At 35.2% G+C, this 18,437-nt stretch overlaps 1 protein-coding gene across 1 annotated transcript in view; it reads right to left on the reverse strand.

Moving 5' to 3' along the window:
- LOC103599241 (leucine-rich repeat-containing protein 9-like) overlaps positions 1–18,437 on the reverse strand; it is a 94,404-nt gene that overhangs the window by 23,984 nt on the left and 51,983 nt on the right. The window contains exons 19-24 of the mRNA XM_008583353.1: positions 17,385–17,562; positions 14,959–15,179; positions 13,112–13,234; positions 6,122–6,252; positions 3,561–3,669; positions 2,579–2,718 (exon numbers count right to left, since the gene is read on the reverse strand). Of these exons, the coding sequence (XP_008581575.1) occupies positions 2,579–2,718; positions 3,561–3,669; positions 6,122–6,252; positions 13,112–13,234; positions 14,959–15,179; positions 17,385–17,562 (902 nt within the window). The remainder of the gene's footprint in view (positions 1–2,578; positions 2,719–3,560; positions 3,670–6,121; positions 6,253–13,111; positions 13,235–14,958; positions 15,180–17,384; positions 17,563–18,437) is intronic.

Here is an 18,437-nt window from a genome sequence, read left to right on the forward strand (position 1 = left end):
ACAAGGCAATTCAAGGCAGAAAAGGATAGTGTTTTAACAAATGGTGCTTAGACAATTGGATATCCACACACAAACAGATGGATTTAGATCTCACATCTTACCTCACAACATACACAAACAACAACTCGAAATAGATTATAGGTCTAAATGTAGAGAAAAACTATAAAACTTTATGAAGAAAACATGAGAAAATCTTAGAGACCTTAGATTAGGCAAAGAATTCTTAGATATAACACCATATTCATAATCTTAAGAGAAAAAAATTGATAAATTGGACTTTATCAAAAGTAAAATTTCTTCAGAAGACACTATTCAACAAGATAAAAAGACAAGCCACAGATTGAGTGAAAATATTTGTAAATCATTTATTTGAAAAAGGGTTTATATCCAGAATATTTAATATTTATTTAAAATATTTAATATTTTAAATAAAAGGCCAAGCAACCTAATTAAAAAATAAGCAAAAGATTTGAAAAGACAGTTCACCAAAGAAAGTATACGAATGGCTGATAAGCTTTTGAAAAGCTGCTCAACATTAGTCATTAGAGAAATGTAAATTAAAACCATAATGAGACATCACTTCGAATCTACTAGAATGGCTATAACATAAAAGATAGGCAATAACAAGTATTGGCCAAAGATGTGTAGAAATTAGAATGTTCATATACTGCAGATGGTAGTGCAAAATGGTTCATCCACTTTGGAAAACAGTTTGGCAGTTTCTTAAATAGTTAAATATTAAATTACCATATGACCCAACAATTCTACTCGTGTGTATCTCCCCAAGATAAACATAATAAAAATATAAGTGCACACAAATTCTTGCATGCAAATGTTTATAGCATTATTCATACCAGCCAAAAAGTGGAAATAATCCAAATGTTTATAATCTGGTGAATGGATAAACATAATGTGGCATATCAATTCTTGCATGCAAATGTTTATAGCATTATTCATACCAGCCAAAAAGTGGAAATAATCCAAGTGTTTATCATCTGGTGAATGGATAAACATAATGTGGCATATACATATAATAGAATACACAATATATTCAGCAATAAAAATAAATGATCTATTAACACATGCCACAACATAGATGAACCTCAAAAACATTATACCAAGTGTAAAAACAGATGCAAAAGACCACATGTTATGTGGTTTCATTTATATAAAATGTCTAGAAAGCATAACTCTATAGAATGTGGATTAGAGGTTGTCTGGGGCTAGAGGAGGGAAAGGGAATCAACCGCAAATGGACATGAAGGATCTTTTTGGTGTGATGGAAATGTTTTTAAAATTGTTTTACAGTAATGATCGTACAATTGTATAAATTTAGTAAAACTTATTGACTTATACCCTTAAAATGAATGAACATGGTATGTAGACTGCACTTTAATAAAGCTGCTGGAAAAACCAAATATCAATAGTCTCCAATATAAATGATGCGTATAAATGAAATTTTCATAGCAGCTTTAATCATAATAGCCTGAAACTGGAAATCCAAATGTCCATCAATGATGAATGGATAAACAACTTGTCATATAATCCATATAATGGAATACTACTTAGCAATAAAGTGAAATGAATTACTGACATTTGCAACAATATGAATGAATCTCAAAAGCATTATGCTAAGAGAAAGAAGCCGGACACAAAGACTACTTACTATATAATTCCAATCATATAAAATTCTAGAAAAAGGCAAAATTGTAGTGATAGAAAGTAGATCATTGTTGCTGGGGGCCAGGGTATGAGGGGAGGGGATTGCAAAGAGATAGGAGGAAACTTTTTGAGAAGGGAATATTTTGTATCTTGATTGTGATAGTGGTTATATTACTCAATACATTTGTCAACATTCATTAAACTGTATACTTAAACTGATGAATTTCATGGTATGTAAATCATCAAAGGTGACAAAAACACAAGGAATGTTCTTCATTGAGAAAACTGAAATGAAAGTATTCTGACTTGGAGATATATATCTATATATCCATATATATCTTTATATTCTATCAAAAAGGTACAGGCAGGTAGGAGGTGTGTCCTCAACTTTTCATAAAGTATATTTTCCATTGGTGTTGAGGCATTAAGTGACCAGATAAATAATTTAGAAGGAATGTTGAAGGAAACCCAAGTTCATGCTACTAAGTAAGGGGTTCCTTTGTGGGGTGATAAAGTTCTGGAATAAGTGGTAATATTTGCACAACTTTGTGAATATACTAAAAATCACTGAGTTGTACACAAAGGGTGAGTTTTATGGTATGTAAATTGTATCCCAGTTTAAAAAGAAAAGAAACCCAAGCTCATTAAAAATACAAGCCTTTTTGATTTTTAGTTTTTTATCTTTATTTACAATATAGGTATGAAATAGAGGAAGTTAACAATAAACAATGACAAAGGAATATTTTAAGTATCTTTTTATTTGTGAAGTTTACTTTTGCTGTGTAGCTATTAAATAAAATAAATATGAAAATAAGCTAAATGTATTTACTGGAACGCGTTACTATTTTTGTCAATGTGACTAATTACTTTTTAAATTCCCAATCAAATTTCTAATTATAAATAGAAAGAATTGTACCTGTTTTTTTGTGAAGTTCCTTGCTGTCCATAGCCACTTGAAGGCACTTTCTGGTAGAGTAGTTGCCTGTTAGTTAAGTGAGTCTGAGGTTTTAGTCTGGGCATGATTGATTCAATATGATTATTGTTGAGACATAAGACCTACAGAAAGAATATCGTTTTAATCAGACACCTGAGAAACTATTAAAAATGGTATGGATAAAACTTATAATATACAACACAATTTAATAATATATTAGTGTTAAAAATAACATAACTTTTTATATCCCAAATTATTTGAATTTAGTTCTGAATGTGGGTTTTTTTTTTTTTTTTTTGTCTTTTTTTACTGACCGGTAACGGGATCGCAACCCTCAGTGTTGCGCCCGCACCGCGCTCAGCCAGTGAGCGGGAACTGGTCTCCACATGGGATCCAAACCCTCGGTGGGAGCGCCGCCGCGCTCCCAAGCAGCGCACTCTCCAGTGCGCCACTGGGCCGGCCCTGAATGTGTTTTTTATTATCTGACATGCTGGGAAATTACAACATGTCAAATAAAATTATAATGGAGACCCCAGAAAGCTACTCAACTTTCTCAACTTTTCCAAGCTTGATATGAATGAATAACTCCTTGGTTGGAGAGATAGCTATTTTTCTATGTTCAAAAGGCCTTAGTAGATGGTCAAGTCAAGGCAACAGGAAAGGAGGCAAAGAGGCTGCTTTGAACTTAGTGTCCTCAACTTTATTCCATACCTGCTTACTATAGAGGCAGCTTTCTAACCCATCTCCTACTGCAGAGCAAAATTAACTGCATACAAGACAATCACATAAAACTGAGGTCAAACCAAAATAACTTTTTCTTGCTTAGTAAAAAACAAAACAAAAATCTTTAGGAATAATATCTCTACTTTAATAACATGGAAATACATTTTAATCCAAAGTAAAGAAGATTTCAACTCGCACTGACAACCTTGAAAGAAAAAAATAAAATTTGTAATTGACTCACCTTAACATTAGGCAGATAGATTAATCCACTGAATGAGGTAAGATTATTGTTCTGTAGATTCACATTACACACATTTCTAAATCGGTCAACTGGAATCAAATCTACAGTTCTGAATTTAGACAAAATAAATACAGTGTTTATTTTAATAGGAGAGGAAAACATAGCAAAAGGTGAGTTCCTTCACGTACAATCCCCAAAGGCATTTAAAAAAATCTCATCTGAATAATGCTATGAAAAATAATTACCTTAATGTAAAGTGCATGAGTCAAATGATTGGTTAAATATAGATTTTTTTGTTGGGCACATGTGTAAGAGAATGATATAGATTTTGATTGCTTTTAAAAAAACATATCTATTACCACATAAATACAACAGTACTATCATAAAAGAAACATAAAATAAACATCACCAATTTCTTTATAAATTCACATACATGCTCATGAAATCATAGTGAATTTGATATGGTAAATAATAAGATTTTCAGGTTCCAAACTTCAGAAGATATATGTGAAGTAGGTTATGTTTGAAATGCCAGGAAGGGGTTACGGATAGAAAAGAGAACAAGAAAGCAGGAAAGATCTTTGAAAACAGACTACTGTGGGATCTCCCAAAAACTTTTATGGCATTCCAGCTTGTAAGAATGTTTTGGCAATTAAACAAAATGCTTAATTCCTAGTCCTTAGCTATGTGACTGTTCTACCTTCATTTGAGCCAGAATAGAGAAGAACATAAAACTAAATCACCTTTCTTCTTTTTTTTTTTTTTTTCCTGTCCGGCAACGGGATCGCAACCCTCAGTGTCGTGCCCGCACCTCGCTCAGCCAGTGAGCGGGAACCGGTCTGTATGTGGGATCCGAACCCTTGGCGGGAGCGCCGCCACACTCCCAAGCGGCGCACTGTAGCAGTGCGCCACCGGGCCGGCCCCTAAATCACCTTTCCCTAACCACTTTAAGCAAATCCTAAACCTGAGGTTATAGTTATGACAATTTATTCACTAATAAGTCATTCATTCAACATATTTGCATTAGTATTTCCTAAGTGCAGACAATGTGTTTGAAAAGGCTACAACAAAAAAGAAACTGCTCCTGCCCTCAAAAAGTGGAAGCCAGAAAAACTAAAATAAAAAGGAAAACTGCTGTAGTAGAGTCAGATGTAATGGCATTTTGGGTAATGAAAACACCTTTGAGGAAGTCAAAGATTGTATTACAGAGGAGAGAGATCTTGAGATGAGATTTAAAAGGTTTGTAGGTATTTGTCAGGCAAATTAGGAGGAAAGAGTTCCAAGCAGTGAAACAGGCACAAACAAAGGCAGAAAAATGAAATAGTATCTTCCGATTGAGATGCAGAAACTGGAATATTTCATTATTTTTGAAATATAAAGTGTCATGGGCAGAAAAGGCAAGGATTACAAGAGATAAAAATGGATAGGTAATACAAAGGAATTTTACATACGATGCCATACAAAGGAATCTTAAATTTTATTCTGCAGATAATGGAAAGCCACTGAACAATGTTGAAAAAGGATGTAATCTGATAAAACTCACATCTTAGAAGGCAGTATGGATAACAGAGAAGGGTTTTCAGGGAAGATTTGTTTATATAAGACAAACAACAAAAAGATCACTGAGAGAGTTTCTAAAATAGTCTACTGCCCAGCCTAGGCCAATGGTAGTGATTATGGAAAGAAGGAAGAATTATGAGACATACTTAGGACATGGACTCTATAGAACTTGGTGAAGAAATGAAAATGGAAGACAAAGGAGAGAAAGAAATGACCCAGATTTTTCTCAGATTTTTTTTGCTCACGTAACAATAGGTAGATGTTGTTACTCTAGAGAGCAATTAAATACTCAGGTGAAAAACCTAGGTTTGGGCTAAAAATGATAAATTTGGGGATCATCACAATAAATTAAAATTATAGCTAAAGATAAGGCTGCCCATGAAGAGTACATTACAAGAAAAAGATGAGAGCAAAGAAAAGGGAATTACAGGAGAGGAGTAGAGAAGGGAAGACAGAGGAGGAGGGGTCTGAGAATAAAACTCTGAGAACATCAGAAGGTCAGAACTGATAAACTTGAGAAGTTTATAGAAAAATCAAGAATGTGAAATTACAGGTAAAAAGGGGAGACAAGTACAAGGAAGGAGGAGTCAGCCAAGTTAGATAAGAATTAAAAATAATCTGGATTTGTTAACCAGGAGGACAGTAATGATGTTCAAGAGAGTAGTATCAGAGGAATGGTGGCAGTGGAATAAGGTTGCATTGGATAACAGTGATAAAATGTGCGGAGCAAACCTAGTGTGTTCTAACTTTAAAAGCTTGGCTGTAAAAGAAAAGAGAAACACAAAGTCCAAGAAAGAGATTGATGACATTTTAAACCAGTTGTTGATGGTAAAAATTATTAATGCATTTCAAAGGGTGCATGAGATTTTGAAGTAGTGTAGATGATTTTCTGAATTACTGGTTATATTTAGGTAAGATGTATAAATGTATGAACTTCAGAAAATGATAATAATTACATATGTAATTATAATGTCAAAAAGCATATAATAAAATAATTATACCTGATGGATGATGAAGTCCAATTTAGTTCTTCCATTTGGGTGAAATTTGAATGTCCCTGTCGTTCTGCAATCATGTCAGAAGTAAGTCGGCCACCAAATAAATCTTTTGCACTCTCAGTCTCCGGTGGTTCCTATATTAGGACATTTAGAAATTGATGTCCTCTCTTACAGATGACTAAATCACATTAATTCTCTGGTTTTAGGTAAAAATGGAGGGATTCATTTCTCCCTATTTCTCCTACTAAGTACAGCTAAAACCCCTGCAAATTATATATAAAACAGACATAAGAATATTGAAAGGTATAGAGAAAAAGTTAGACCAGCTAGGGACCTTGGTACCTGAGGATTGACACCCTGTATTTTCTTCTTGCTTTATATGCCAAGACTGGGTGCTGGAGAATCCAGAAACCCAGAAATGTTAACAGGAGAAAACAAAATAAAGTCCACAGAAAAATCCTGCTTTTTCCAGTCAAAGAACCAGGAAAGGGGGATCCTAGCAAGAGGAAAAACTTTTAGACAATAATAGGTTTACTCCGGCTAAACACCACATTATGAATGGGGGTCCACCTCCATCCCACCAGTAAAAGCAGAATGGACTTCCACCCTCGTCCAGCTATACCAAGGCACTCCGTCATCCCTCTGGTGGGTGGGAGCCTGACATTTCATCCCCTCTGTATTAGTCTGCTTCTGTTGCTTATAACGAAATACTCAGAACCGTGTAAATTATAAGAAAATAAAATTTACTGCTTACAGTTTCTGAGGCTCGTAAGTAGAAAGTTCAGGGAACAGAGCTGGTGAAGGTCTTGGTGATGGTGACAGTGATGGCAGGGCATCACATTGTGAAAATGGTGGAGCAGAGAGACAAACTGTCCTTTCTCTTCCTTTAAAGCCCTCAGAACCATGCCCCTGACCACCAGTTTTAATCCATTCACTACTACACGGTCCTAGGTCCTACGTCTAATCACCTCTTCAAGGCTCCACCTTTCAATTACCATAATAGGATTTCCCACCCTCTTACCAGTCACAGTGGGGGCCAAGTTTCTAATACATGACACTTGGGGGACACAATTCAAGCTTCAGTGAGTTTTGGGGGACATAATTCAATCCACTACACCTCCCAGCATTAATCCCCCCAAACCCCTAGTATTACTGGAGACCACACGAGAAGCCTGGATTTCCACTTCTACCCAGTAATAATGAGGTGTCTGTGCAGCATTAATGAGGCACTCCTGCCCCTCCCAGCCAGGATGAGTCAGTGGAGGCCTATGGGAAACAGTAACAAGGAGTCCCTCCCCCTCCTAGCGGATTTCCACTTCTACCCAGTAATAATGAGGTGTCTGTGCAGCATTAATGAGGCACTCCTGCTCCTCCCAGCCAGGATGAGTCAGTGGAGGCCTATGGGAAACAGTAACAAGGAGTCCCTCCCCCTCCTAGTCATAATGAATCAATGGAGGTCTGGTGGGGAACTTGAACTCCTACCTCAGCCTAGCAGTTAATGAAACACATCTTCAGGTGGTCAGCAGAGGCCAAATGGGAGCACTTGGACTTCTACTTCCCTCCCACCTGACAGCAACAAAGTGGTGCCCCATCTTCTCATTGGTGCAATATCAAGGAAGTCTTGCTAAAATAGAATATTTAAATAAGATACATGTTCTGTGATATAATACTCAAAATGTCCACAATAAAACAGAAAAGTCTCTCATTGTGCCCAAAACCAAGAAAATCTCAACTTGAATATAAAAAGACAATCAACAGATATCAACACTGAGATGACACAGATATTTGAAATTATCCATCAAGGATTTAAAAGAGGCTATCACAAAAATGTTTCAACAGGCAATTATGAATATACTTGAAAGAAATGAAAAAAATAGAAACTTTCAGCAAATAAGTAGGATGTATGAAGAAGAATGAAATAGAAATTTTAGAATTGGAAAGTTCTGCAACAAAAGAAGCACAATACATGGGCTCAATAGCAAAATAGAGAGAACAGAGGAAAGAATCAGTAAACTTTAAGATACAGCAGTAGAAATTACCCAATGTAAAAAAAAGAGAGAAAATAGACTTTAAAAAAATGAGCCTCACCCTACCAAGATAGATCATATCCTGAACTGTGGGATCATAACAAAAGGTTTAACATTAGTATCTTTGAATTCATAGAAGGGAGGGGAAACAGTCCTGGCTGAAAAAGTATTTGAAGAAATAATAGCTGAAAATCCCCCAAATTTGGCAAAAGACATAAACCTACAGATTCAAAAAGCTAAACAAACCCCAAACAGAAAACCCCCCTAAAAATCCATGTGAGGACACATAATAATAACGATAATCAAATTTATGAAAACTAATGACAGAGAAAAAATCATAAAATCAGTGAGAGAGGAACGAAATCTTACCTATATGGAGAAAACAATTTGAATGACAGATTTCTCATCAGAAACCATGAAAACCAGGGAATGTGACAGCATTTTTCAAGAGGTGAATGAAAACAATTGTCAACTCAGAATCCTATATGCAGAGAAAATATCATTCAGAAATGAAAAGGCACATCAAGACATTCTCAGATGAAGGAAAATTAAACAAATTGTCACTAGCAGACCTCCCTAAAAGACGGCAAAAGGAAGTTTTTGAGACAGAAAAAGAAATAAACATAAAAAGTAATCTTGAAATACCAAGAAAGAAGAAAGCGCAATGGAAGGAGTATTAATGCAATAGACTTTCCTTCTTCTCTTGAGTTTTCTAAGTTATATTTGATTGGCTGAAGTAAAAAAGTGTAATATTGTCTGATGTGGTTCTCAATATATATAAAGGAGATATTTAAGACAAGGGAGGAGAAATGGGCTTAAGAGAAGTAAGATTTCTATACTTCACTCGAACTGGTAAACATGTCAACACCAGTAAACTGCAATAAATTATGCACATGTAATGTAATACCTACAGCAACCATTAAAAAATCTACATGAACAGATACACTTAAAAATGCTATCAATCAATAAAAATAGGATTCTAAAACATATTCAGGTAGCCTACAGTAAGGCATTAAAAAGAAAACAAAAGAAAGAAACAAAAAGCAAAAAATAAAATAGCAGACTTAAGCCCTAAATACATTCACCAATTAAAAGATAGAGATTTGCAGTGGATAAAAAAAATGATCCAACTGTATGTTGCCAACAAGAAATTCATTTCAAGTATAATGATATATGCAGGTTGAAAGCAAAAGGATGGCAAAAGATATACCACACAAGCATCAATCAAAAGAAAGCAGGAGTGGCTAATTAACCTCAAATAAAGTAGACTTCAAAGCAAAGGAAGTTACCAGAGACAAAGAGGGACTGATAAAAGTGTCAATCCACCAACAAGACATAACAATACTAAATGTATGTGTACCAAACAACAGAACTGTAAAATATGTAAAGCTACAGTCCCCAGTTATTTTATCAGCTATACTAATCTAGGTGTTTCTGTGAAAGTATTTTGCAGATACTTGTATAAATAAAACTTCTAATTATCTGGCTTTCAATAAAAAGATCATCTTGGATAATCTGGATGGGCCTGATTCAAGCAACTGCAAGGCCTTAAAAGCAGAGCTGAGGCTCTCTGAAAGAAAGAATAAAATCCAACTATGGATGGCAGCTTTGGTCCATGCCTGTGAGTTCCAGGCTGCCCATAATCTTCCCTAATGGTCTGCCCTATAAATTTCAGACTTGCTCAGACAGCCCCCACAATTGTTAAGTATTCCTTGATACACAAGGGTACTTCAGAAGGTTAAGGAAGGATTTATATTATCTTTTAACTTCATTTTTCCATGAACTTTTGAAGTACTTGTGTATATATATCACTCTAACTAGTTCTGCTTCTCTGGTTGAATCCTGAATAACATAATCTCAAAATAAGTTTATAAAACACATTAATTCAGCCTTAGAAAGCCACTGATTTTGGATTTTTCTTAATTAGACAAACAACATTTGATTACTGTCGTTCTAAATCAGAGGTCGGCAAACATTTTTTGTACTTTTCCCATAGGCTTTCTGGGCTATAGGTTCTCTGTTACAACTATTTAATTTTGCCATTGTAGTGTAAAAGCAGTTAAAACTATACATAAACAAACAGGCATGAATGTGTTCAAATAAAATTTTATTTATAAAAACAGGTGGCAGGCCACATTTGGCCCAAGGGCCATAGTTTACCCACCTATTTTAGACAAATGGCTTGAACTTGACCTGAACAAAATGGATAAGTCATTCGATCTACTTTTACTCAAACTCCCTTCTTTTTCTCCTATTCCACTAAAACTTCATATCTGAATTGAGAATATGTACATGTATTCTTAATGCAAAAATATGCATTTAAAAATAGAAGTATGCATGAAGAGGAGATAAAATGAAAACACAGCTACCCACACTACCCTTTGATTTTTCATAGTCTCTCCTCCTTTGGTTTCCGCTCCCACTCCAAAGAAGGCAATATGATTACATGTCTAGAGAATTTCGGACAAAGAGTTAAAATCATCTGTTCATGACTTATCATTAAAGAAGTGTGTTACTTGGAACAACACAGTTAACTTTCAATATGATTACATGTCTGGAGTTTCTTGTGCTCATTCATAAAATAAAGGATTTAAACTATGTCATTTCTAAAGTCCAATTACATCTCAAACACTCAAGTATTATATTGCTCTTTTACCTTCCTCTGTAACCACTTTTTGTGGCTTCTTTTCCTCTTTATGTTTCCTAATTGAATGTATTAAACCCTCACTTAGATTTCTTTACTTTCTCTACTCACCTTCTTTAGACAATATCATGTATGCTTTAGGTTTTAACTACCAACTCATAAAATTACCTCTAAGTCTAAACAATGTAAATTTACATATCTAAATTTAGTCCTATGATTTCAACTGCCTGCTTGATATCTTTAGTCATATAATCTATTATTATATAAAACTTAGTATGTCCAGTACTAATCATCTTTTCTGAGAATTACTTTTCTTCCTATATTCATATTCTGTTCTGGTATCTTTATTGGCATAGACTCAAATCTTGTAGACATCTTTTACTCTTTACTTTCCTTGCCCTTCAAATCCAATGGTTGGCAAATTCTGTCAGTTCTCCCCAGTATTTCTCATGTATTTCAGCTCTCTTGTTTTAAAAGTCCCTTCCCCCTGGTTCAGGTTCTCATTACTTCACAATTAGACTATTCTAACAGCCTCATACTTGGTCTCCCCTCCACCACTGTAAACACTGCCGTTAGATTAAATTTCTCAATATGTAGTTCAGAATATGTCATCTCCCTACTCGAAAATCTTCAATGCATTCCCATTACCTCTCATTTAAAGTCTAAATTCTTCGGGGCTGGCCCGTGGCTCACTTGGGAGAGTGCGGTGCTGATAACACCAAGGCCACGGGTTCGGATCCCATATACGGATGGCCGGTTTGCTCACTGGCTGAGCGTGGTGCTGACAACACCAAGTCAAGGGTTAAGATGCCCTTACCGGTCATCTTTAAAAAAAAATAATAATAAAATAAAATAACTAAAGTCTAAATTCTTCAGTCTAGTCTTCATGTCCCATTATTAAATCATATACTTATATTCTATCTCATTTCACAAAGAATTAATGGCAGCTTACAGGAAACACATATAATCAAGTAGTAAAATACAACTCATAGATAATGAAAATCAAGACCAGGAACAATATAAGTTAGAATAGATAAAAACTAGGGTTAGGGACAGACACACTACAACCTCCTATAGGGTTTCTATTACTAAATTATAAATTTGGCCCTGAGCTTTTAGGTAGTCAAAGTGAAAAGGAAAATAGTTAAATAATACTCATTGTCAGTGAGCAGAACATAACTTTTCCTTATGGAGAAAAAGCTTTTCCTACACATCTCTAAACATAATTTCTCATGTGGCCCTTCAAATGAGGGAACATTGAGATAGTAAGGATAAAATCCTCAACAACATCTTGAGAGCAGATATAGTACTTGTTTCATAAGATGATTTTCAAAATATTTCTCAATAAAAGCTAACAACTAAATAAAACCCATAATGTGAGATTCTAGGGTATTTGTATGTGTTGGAGTGAGAATATTTTAGATTCTCCATTCTGAGAAGAATCCTGAAAAAAGCAGGGCTAGGATTAGTAATCTTCTCACAGCACCTCAGAGTACCAAATTATCATGAACTGTCTCTCAATTTTCTAGCAAATTTGATGAGTTTTGTTGTGTGAAGGGAGCTAGGAAACATTACACAGGAAAACCTTATATTCTTCACACATTTGGGACACGCTTACCCTGCTACATGGAAATCAAGAGCCCTATACAAATTTCCTTGTCATACAAAGTCTCCAAATGTTGTTCTCATATTTAGTCCTCAGTTCTGTGTTTGTTTTTTTTCTTGACAGTTTACTAGTAATATATATATATATATTTTTTTTTTTAAAAGATGACCGGTAAGGGGATCTCAACCCTTGGCTTGGTGTTGTCAGCACCACGCTCAGCCAGTGAGCAAACCGGCCATCCCTATATAGGATCCGAACCTGTGGCCTTGGTGTTATCAGTACCACACTCTACCGAGTGAGCCACAGGCCAGCCCTTACTAGTAATATTGACATACCATTTTTGTTGGTTCAAATATATTTTTCTTAATTATTAACAACTATATTTTTCTAAAAATCTTGGGCCTAATAAGAGGATGGTAGGGCCCCAGAGCATAGTTTTTCTATCCTGTCACATAAAATTGTTCTCTTTATTTTTTAGACATTGAATTCAATGGGTGCAACTGGAAGCATCATCTTTGTTCCCCTTCCACCTCAATTTAGACAATTAAGAATTGTCCAGATGAGAAAATTAAAAAAACCCAGATCTAAAATGAGCTGTGGAGACCTAGATTTTAGAGTATCATGCTAGTGATAAAGCAATATTCAAAATGATTATGGCCTATGGATATCTTAATATGCAGCTTGGACCAAATGTTATAAATCATACAACAACTTACAATTGAGACTCCATCCAAAGCTTTCAGTTCCGGAAGATGAAATATTACAAACAACCGATAGTTTTCTTGATTCCATATAATAATGTTTCCATATGTGTCTAGAATGACCAAGTTGCATAAACCCTAGGTAATAAAAACACATATATTTATATATATATTTATATTTCTGTATCTATAGCTACATATATCACACCCCAATAAGTTTTTTTCCTTTAAAAGGTTAATTACCCTTGGACTTTAATATTTAAATTATCATTTCATAGAATTTGAGTACTTTTAAGTGCAAGGGATACTCTTTCAGACTCCTAAGGTACAATTTTGTGCAATATTACAGTGGTCTATGTTATATGATCAGAATCCCTTTCAGGATGCTGGTGCTAAATGTATTACCTATCAGTGGTAAAGGCTTAGAGGGAACTTAGCTATGTTTAAGACAATATACTTTGTTTATGGAACAATGGGCTATTAAATGATATATATGTATAAAGACAAGATATAACGAGAATGAAAGGCACTGCCATTTGTAAGGGGATAAAACTGAAGATGACTTCTGCCTTCTGAGAGGGTAGGAGAATTCATATTGAGGGAAAATGTGCTTTATTATTACACCAGAGACTTTAACGTGCCTTTGCTGTGAAGGAAGGGCCCTGAGTAGGTGTGGATGGGAGAGATTAAGACAAGAGTAAAACTACTCTGCATCATAATGTAAAATGGCTCATTCTGTTGCTGACATTGCTGTTGATTAGTTTCCCTCTGTAGCTTCAGAAGTAGTAGTTACGGGCCAGCCCGGTGGCGCACTGCTACAGTGCGCCGCTTGGGAGCGCGGCGGCGCTCCCGCCAAGGGTTCGGATCCCACATACAGACCGGTTCCCGCTCACTGGCTGAGCGAGGTGCGGGCGCAGCACCGAGGTTTGCGATCCCGTTGCCAGTCCCGGTCCGGTACGGGTGCGACACTGAGGTTTGTGATCCGTTGCCGGACACGGAAAAAGACAAAAAAAATAAATAAATAAATAAAAAAGAAGTAGTAGTTACAATATACTGGGGGCATATAGGGTTGCGATCCGTTGCCGGACACGGAAAAAGACAAAAAAAATAAATAAATAAATAAAAAAGAAGTAGTAGTTACAATATACTGGGGGCATATGATGGGGAGAAGGCTGAAGGTAAGGAAAGACAGGAAATGGGCATAAGTTTCTGGTAGGAGATAAAATCCTAGCATATAGTATCAGCAAAAGGAGAGACCAGCGTAAGACTCACAGTGCTAGGAAATGGCCATTGAACTTTAGAAACAAGTCACACATTACATTTGAAGTGAATTCCTATTCTGCTCTGTAGAAACTTCTATTTTGTTCAAACCTTCAGTAAAGCCTGTTACACAGCAGCCTTGAGTTAGTGGATTCTTTGGGGGATCTAAAGAGAGCAAATCTGAGCAAAGGTGACCAGAAAGAGTTGGAGCCACTACTAAGAACAGTGAGAGACAATCACGAATTGTATTGAGAACAGGAGAATGTTAAAGAATCCTACTCCCCAACCAGGTTTGGGAATCCTTGGAAATACTGAAGACAACACTGGTTAGGAGAAATGGGTTTGGGTTATTTTATGTGAGTGTTAAAAAAAGTTACCCCAGGAAGTTATCAAATTAGGAGCATTATGGTTACACATACATATATCTGTATGTATACATAAATTAAATGAAAATACATTTTAGCAAACCTTGTTATTCTTATTTTAATTTTCTTTATATTTTTCTACATTTTCCAAATTCTGTACAGTGAATATGCATTATTTTCATAGTATAAAGAAACAAATACTTTTAAATACAAAATAATTATTGCCCCAATGGTCACCTTTAAATTGTAGATCTCCTGATTGACAGTAATATAGTTATTGCTTATGTATAATTCAATTAGAGTAAAAGTTTTTTGTAAACCAATCAATGAAGTGATTTTGTTGTTCCCAAGAGAAAGGGAGTGAAGATGAAGCATGTTATCAAAAGTATGCTTTTCCAAACCAGTGAGAAGATTATTATTTATGCTGAGGCGGGTTAATTTAGTCAGCTTGGAAATGCCTAGAAAAATAAGCAAATTCAGGAAAAGATTCAGACACCACTTAAAGGTTAGTTTAAAAAATAACTGGCTGGTCATTTTATTGTTACTCTTTTTCTAAATTAAAATGGCTTTTAAAACTCTATAATATTAACCATCATTGTTTTTCCTTTTGTTTCAGAAGGATATAATTTTGTGTATAAAGTCCCATCTCATACATTAAATTCTAATTTTGGATTTCTAAGTAGATTCATTCTAAGGTGTTAAGGAAAGGCACCATGTATGAAATATTGAATTTCTATTTTAAATAAACTTAAAATGATATAATTAAGATTTTCACCAACATGACAACACAAAGCTCTTCACAAAGCTCAAAATAACCACCACTCCTCATTTTAAAACATTATAGGTAAGGAACTAGAGTACAACACTCTGAAAAGTATAACTCATTATGGCATCATTTGTATTAAAAAGAACCATTTACCTTGATTCTACCTTTTATGCCTAGAAGTGCCCTAAGACAGAAGTTTAGAAAATGGCATCTCTCACCACAATCTAACCTCTAGCTATATTATGTACTGTAGGCCCTTTATAACTGTAGGTAGGATGGTGCAGTTGAAAGATAAGAACTTTGAAGTCATAGTTGGTTTCAAATGTATCACTACTAGATCTGAGATCACAGTTAAATTATGTAACCTCTGAGCCTCCGTTTCCTCATCCATAAAATAGACATACTGAAATCTACTTCTAAGAGGTTATAGAATTAAATGAAATGATATTTGGAAAGCATCAGGTATAGCTTTTGGCAAATAATTAGTACTCCATACATTTTATACATTTTCCCCATTCACACCAGCCCTTATCAATCTAGGGCAAACTAGGATAAAACCATCAAAGTCAAAGTCCTTAAATGGATATTAAACCTACGCATTTTTACAGAAAAATAAGAGAAAATTCTGTTAAACTTTAGAGGAGTAGCTATATTCTTTGAAAAGTGGGTGTAAGAAAAAATACGTGGAGCTGATAACAACACCAAGGTCAAGAATTTAGATCCTCTTACCGGCCAGCTGCCAAAAAAAAAAAAGCACAGAATGGAGGATTCTCCCCTTTAATAGGTTTATGGAGGAAAACAAAAAGAAAATAGGGTTCTCAATTGTATATACAAAGCAAACTAACACTGTATTGTAAAAAGCACAGAATGGAGGATTCTCCCCTTTAATAGGTTTATGGAGGAAAACAAAAAGAAAACAGGGTTCTCAATTGTATATACAAAGCAAACTAACACTGTATTGAATGGTAAGAGAAGATTGGCCATGATTCTAGACACAGATGCTTGAACTACTTTCAGGTTTACTCAACCGAAATCTACAAAGGAGAGGTCTGTGAATCTGTATATTTAGTAAGTATCCCATGTGATTCTAATGATCCAGAAAGTTTTAGAAACATATTGCTAACAGCTATTAAAATAAAATATGATAAGTGTTATACATGCTGTTTTTAAAAATATTTAATATTTGCTTTTATGTATACAATTTTTTGAAATCAAATGTTCTATTTTCTGAAAAAGGTAGTATACACATGCTAAAAATAATCCAATTCAAAAGTGAATAAAGTGTAAATTAAGTCTCTTTCCCAGCCATGATTTCTAATTTCTACCTTCCCTCCTTGGTAAGGACGACCATGTTACCAAAATGCACATCCAGAAATATTCTTTACCCAGATAAGTATGTATGTATGTATGTATGTATGTGTGCGTGTGTGTGTGTACATGTATGTGTATACACACATACATGTTCCCCTTTTTAATCAAATGGTGCACACTTGTGGGCACATTATTTTTTAATTCCCAGGAGTTAGTAACCCCTTTGAGTGGGTGGAGAAGTAGACTAAGAGGAAATTGTTAGCAAGTCATGGAAGGTTTCTTTCAATTTCTTTCCAGGTTCAAAGCATTAAATAAGGGTAAGAATAAAATATAAAGCTGGGAAGGAGTCAGAAAATATTTAAATTAGTATATTGCAGAACATGCCCTCTAAAATCCTGATTTTGAGCTGCAGATAAGCATAAGCCCAAATGAAGAATCTAGGAAGCTTCACAGAGAGAAGAGAGGAAAAGTCTCTTATTCTCCCTGGTCTAGAAGGACATTTTTCAATACTGAACTTTAAACAGTCAAATAAAACATACTACATTAGTCTCATTATTATTGACCTCAAAGTTCTCAAGGTCCTTACCTTCTATCTTTGAGATGCAGTTTCCATCTAATATTAGCTCCTCCAAGTTAATACAGGATTCTAATCCTTCTATTTTCGTGAGATTATTATTGCTGAATGATGCCCATTTCAAATTTTCCAATTTTTCTAAATTTGTGATTTCAAAGAGATGTTGCCCATCTAAATTTAAGGCAGTTATCTGTAGAATAATTCACATTATAAGTTACTTCTGAATATTGTAAATAAATTCAACCAATGTTATAAGATTAAAAAGGCTAATGAAATAACTCGACTGTGCTAAGTAAACATCAAAAGAATTCCTTTAGGAAGTAAAGATATTGTGAAGCTCTTAGTTTACAAAACAGTAAAATTTGAGAAGACTATAACTCCAAGAGGGGTTTATATGGTATTATAGATACTGTGAGTGCTAGTCAGCTTCCTACTGCAGTGAAGAACTTGGCCCAGCTGCAGGGAGTGCTGTTGGCAGAGCACCGTTAGCTGTCAGCCCCTTCAGGGCTGTCAAGCTCCTTCCCAGGTTGGTCCATAGCCAGTGATGGAAAGATATAAAGGTCTGGTCATCTCAGCCCAATGTGGGACAAATTCAAAGGACCATTCTAATTCCAGAACTCCCCATGGGGTCAGTGAAGGCTGGCACTGGGCGTGCATCTCAGCTCAATGCCTGTATATGAGGGTACTTCAAAAAGTTTGTGGAAAAATAGAATTAAAAGATAATATGGATCTTTTCACACATTCTTGAAGTATCCTTGTATAACCCATAATAAGAACAATGCCATTAATATCTTCCATTTTCAAGTGTCAGCTTCTTTGATACCAGTTTCCATCTTTGGCAAGAGGTTATAAGGGCACCTTATGCCTTAAGAAGCTGCTGGTGCTCTATGATCTTTTCCCTTATCCTTGGCTGAATTCTGACCAGTTCCCCCATTCCTTTGCCAGGAGTCCTGATCCACTGCCATCTAAATTTTGGTTTGATCTCTGGCTCTGAAGCTTTAATGTTTGCTTGCCCATTTTGACATATTATCAGAATCTACCCTTCATCCTAAATCTTCAATTCTG

Source organism: Galeopterus variegatus, unplaced genomic scaffold (genome assembly GCF_000696425.1).
Source record: "Galeopterus variegatus unplaced genomic scaffold, G_variegatus-3.0.2 Scaffold2892, whole genome shotgun sequence".
In the NCBI taxonomy this organism is placed as follows: Eukaryota; Metazoa; Chordata; class Mammalia; order Dermoptera; family Cynocephalidae; genus Galeopterus; species Galeopterus variegatus.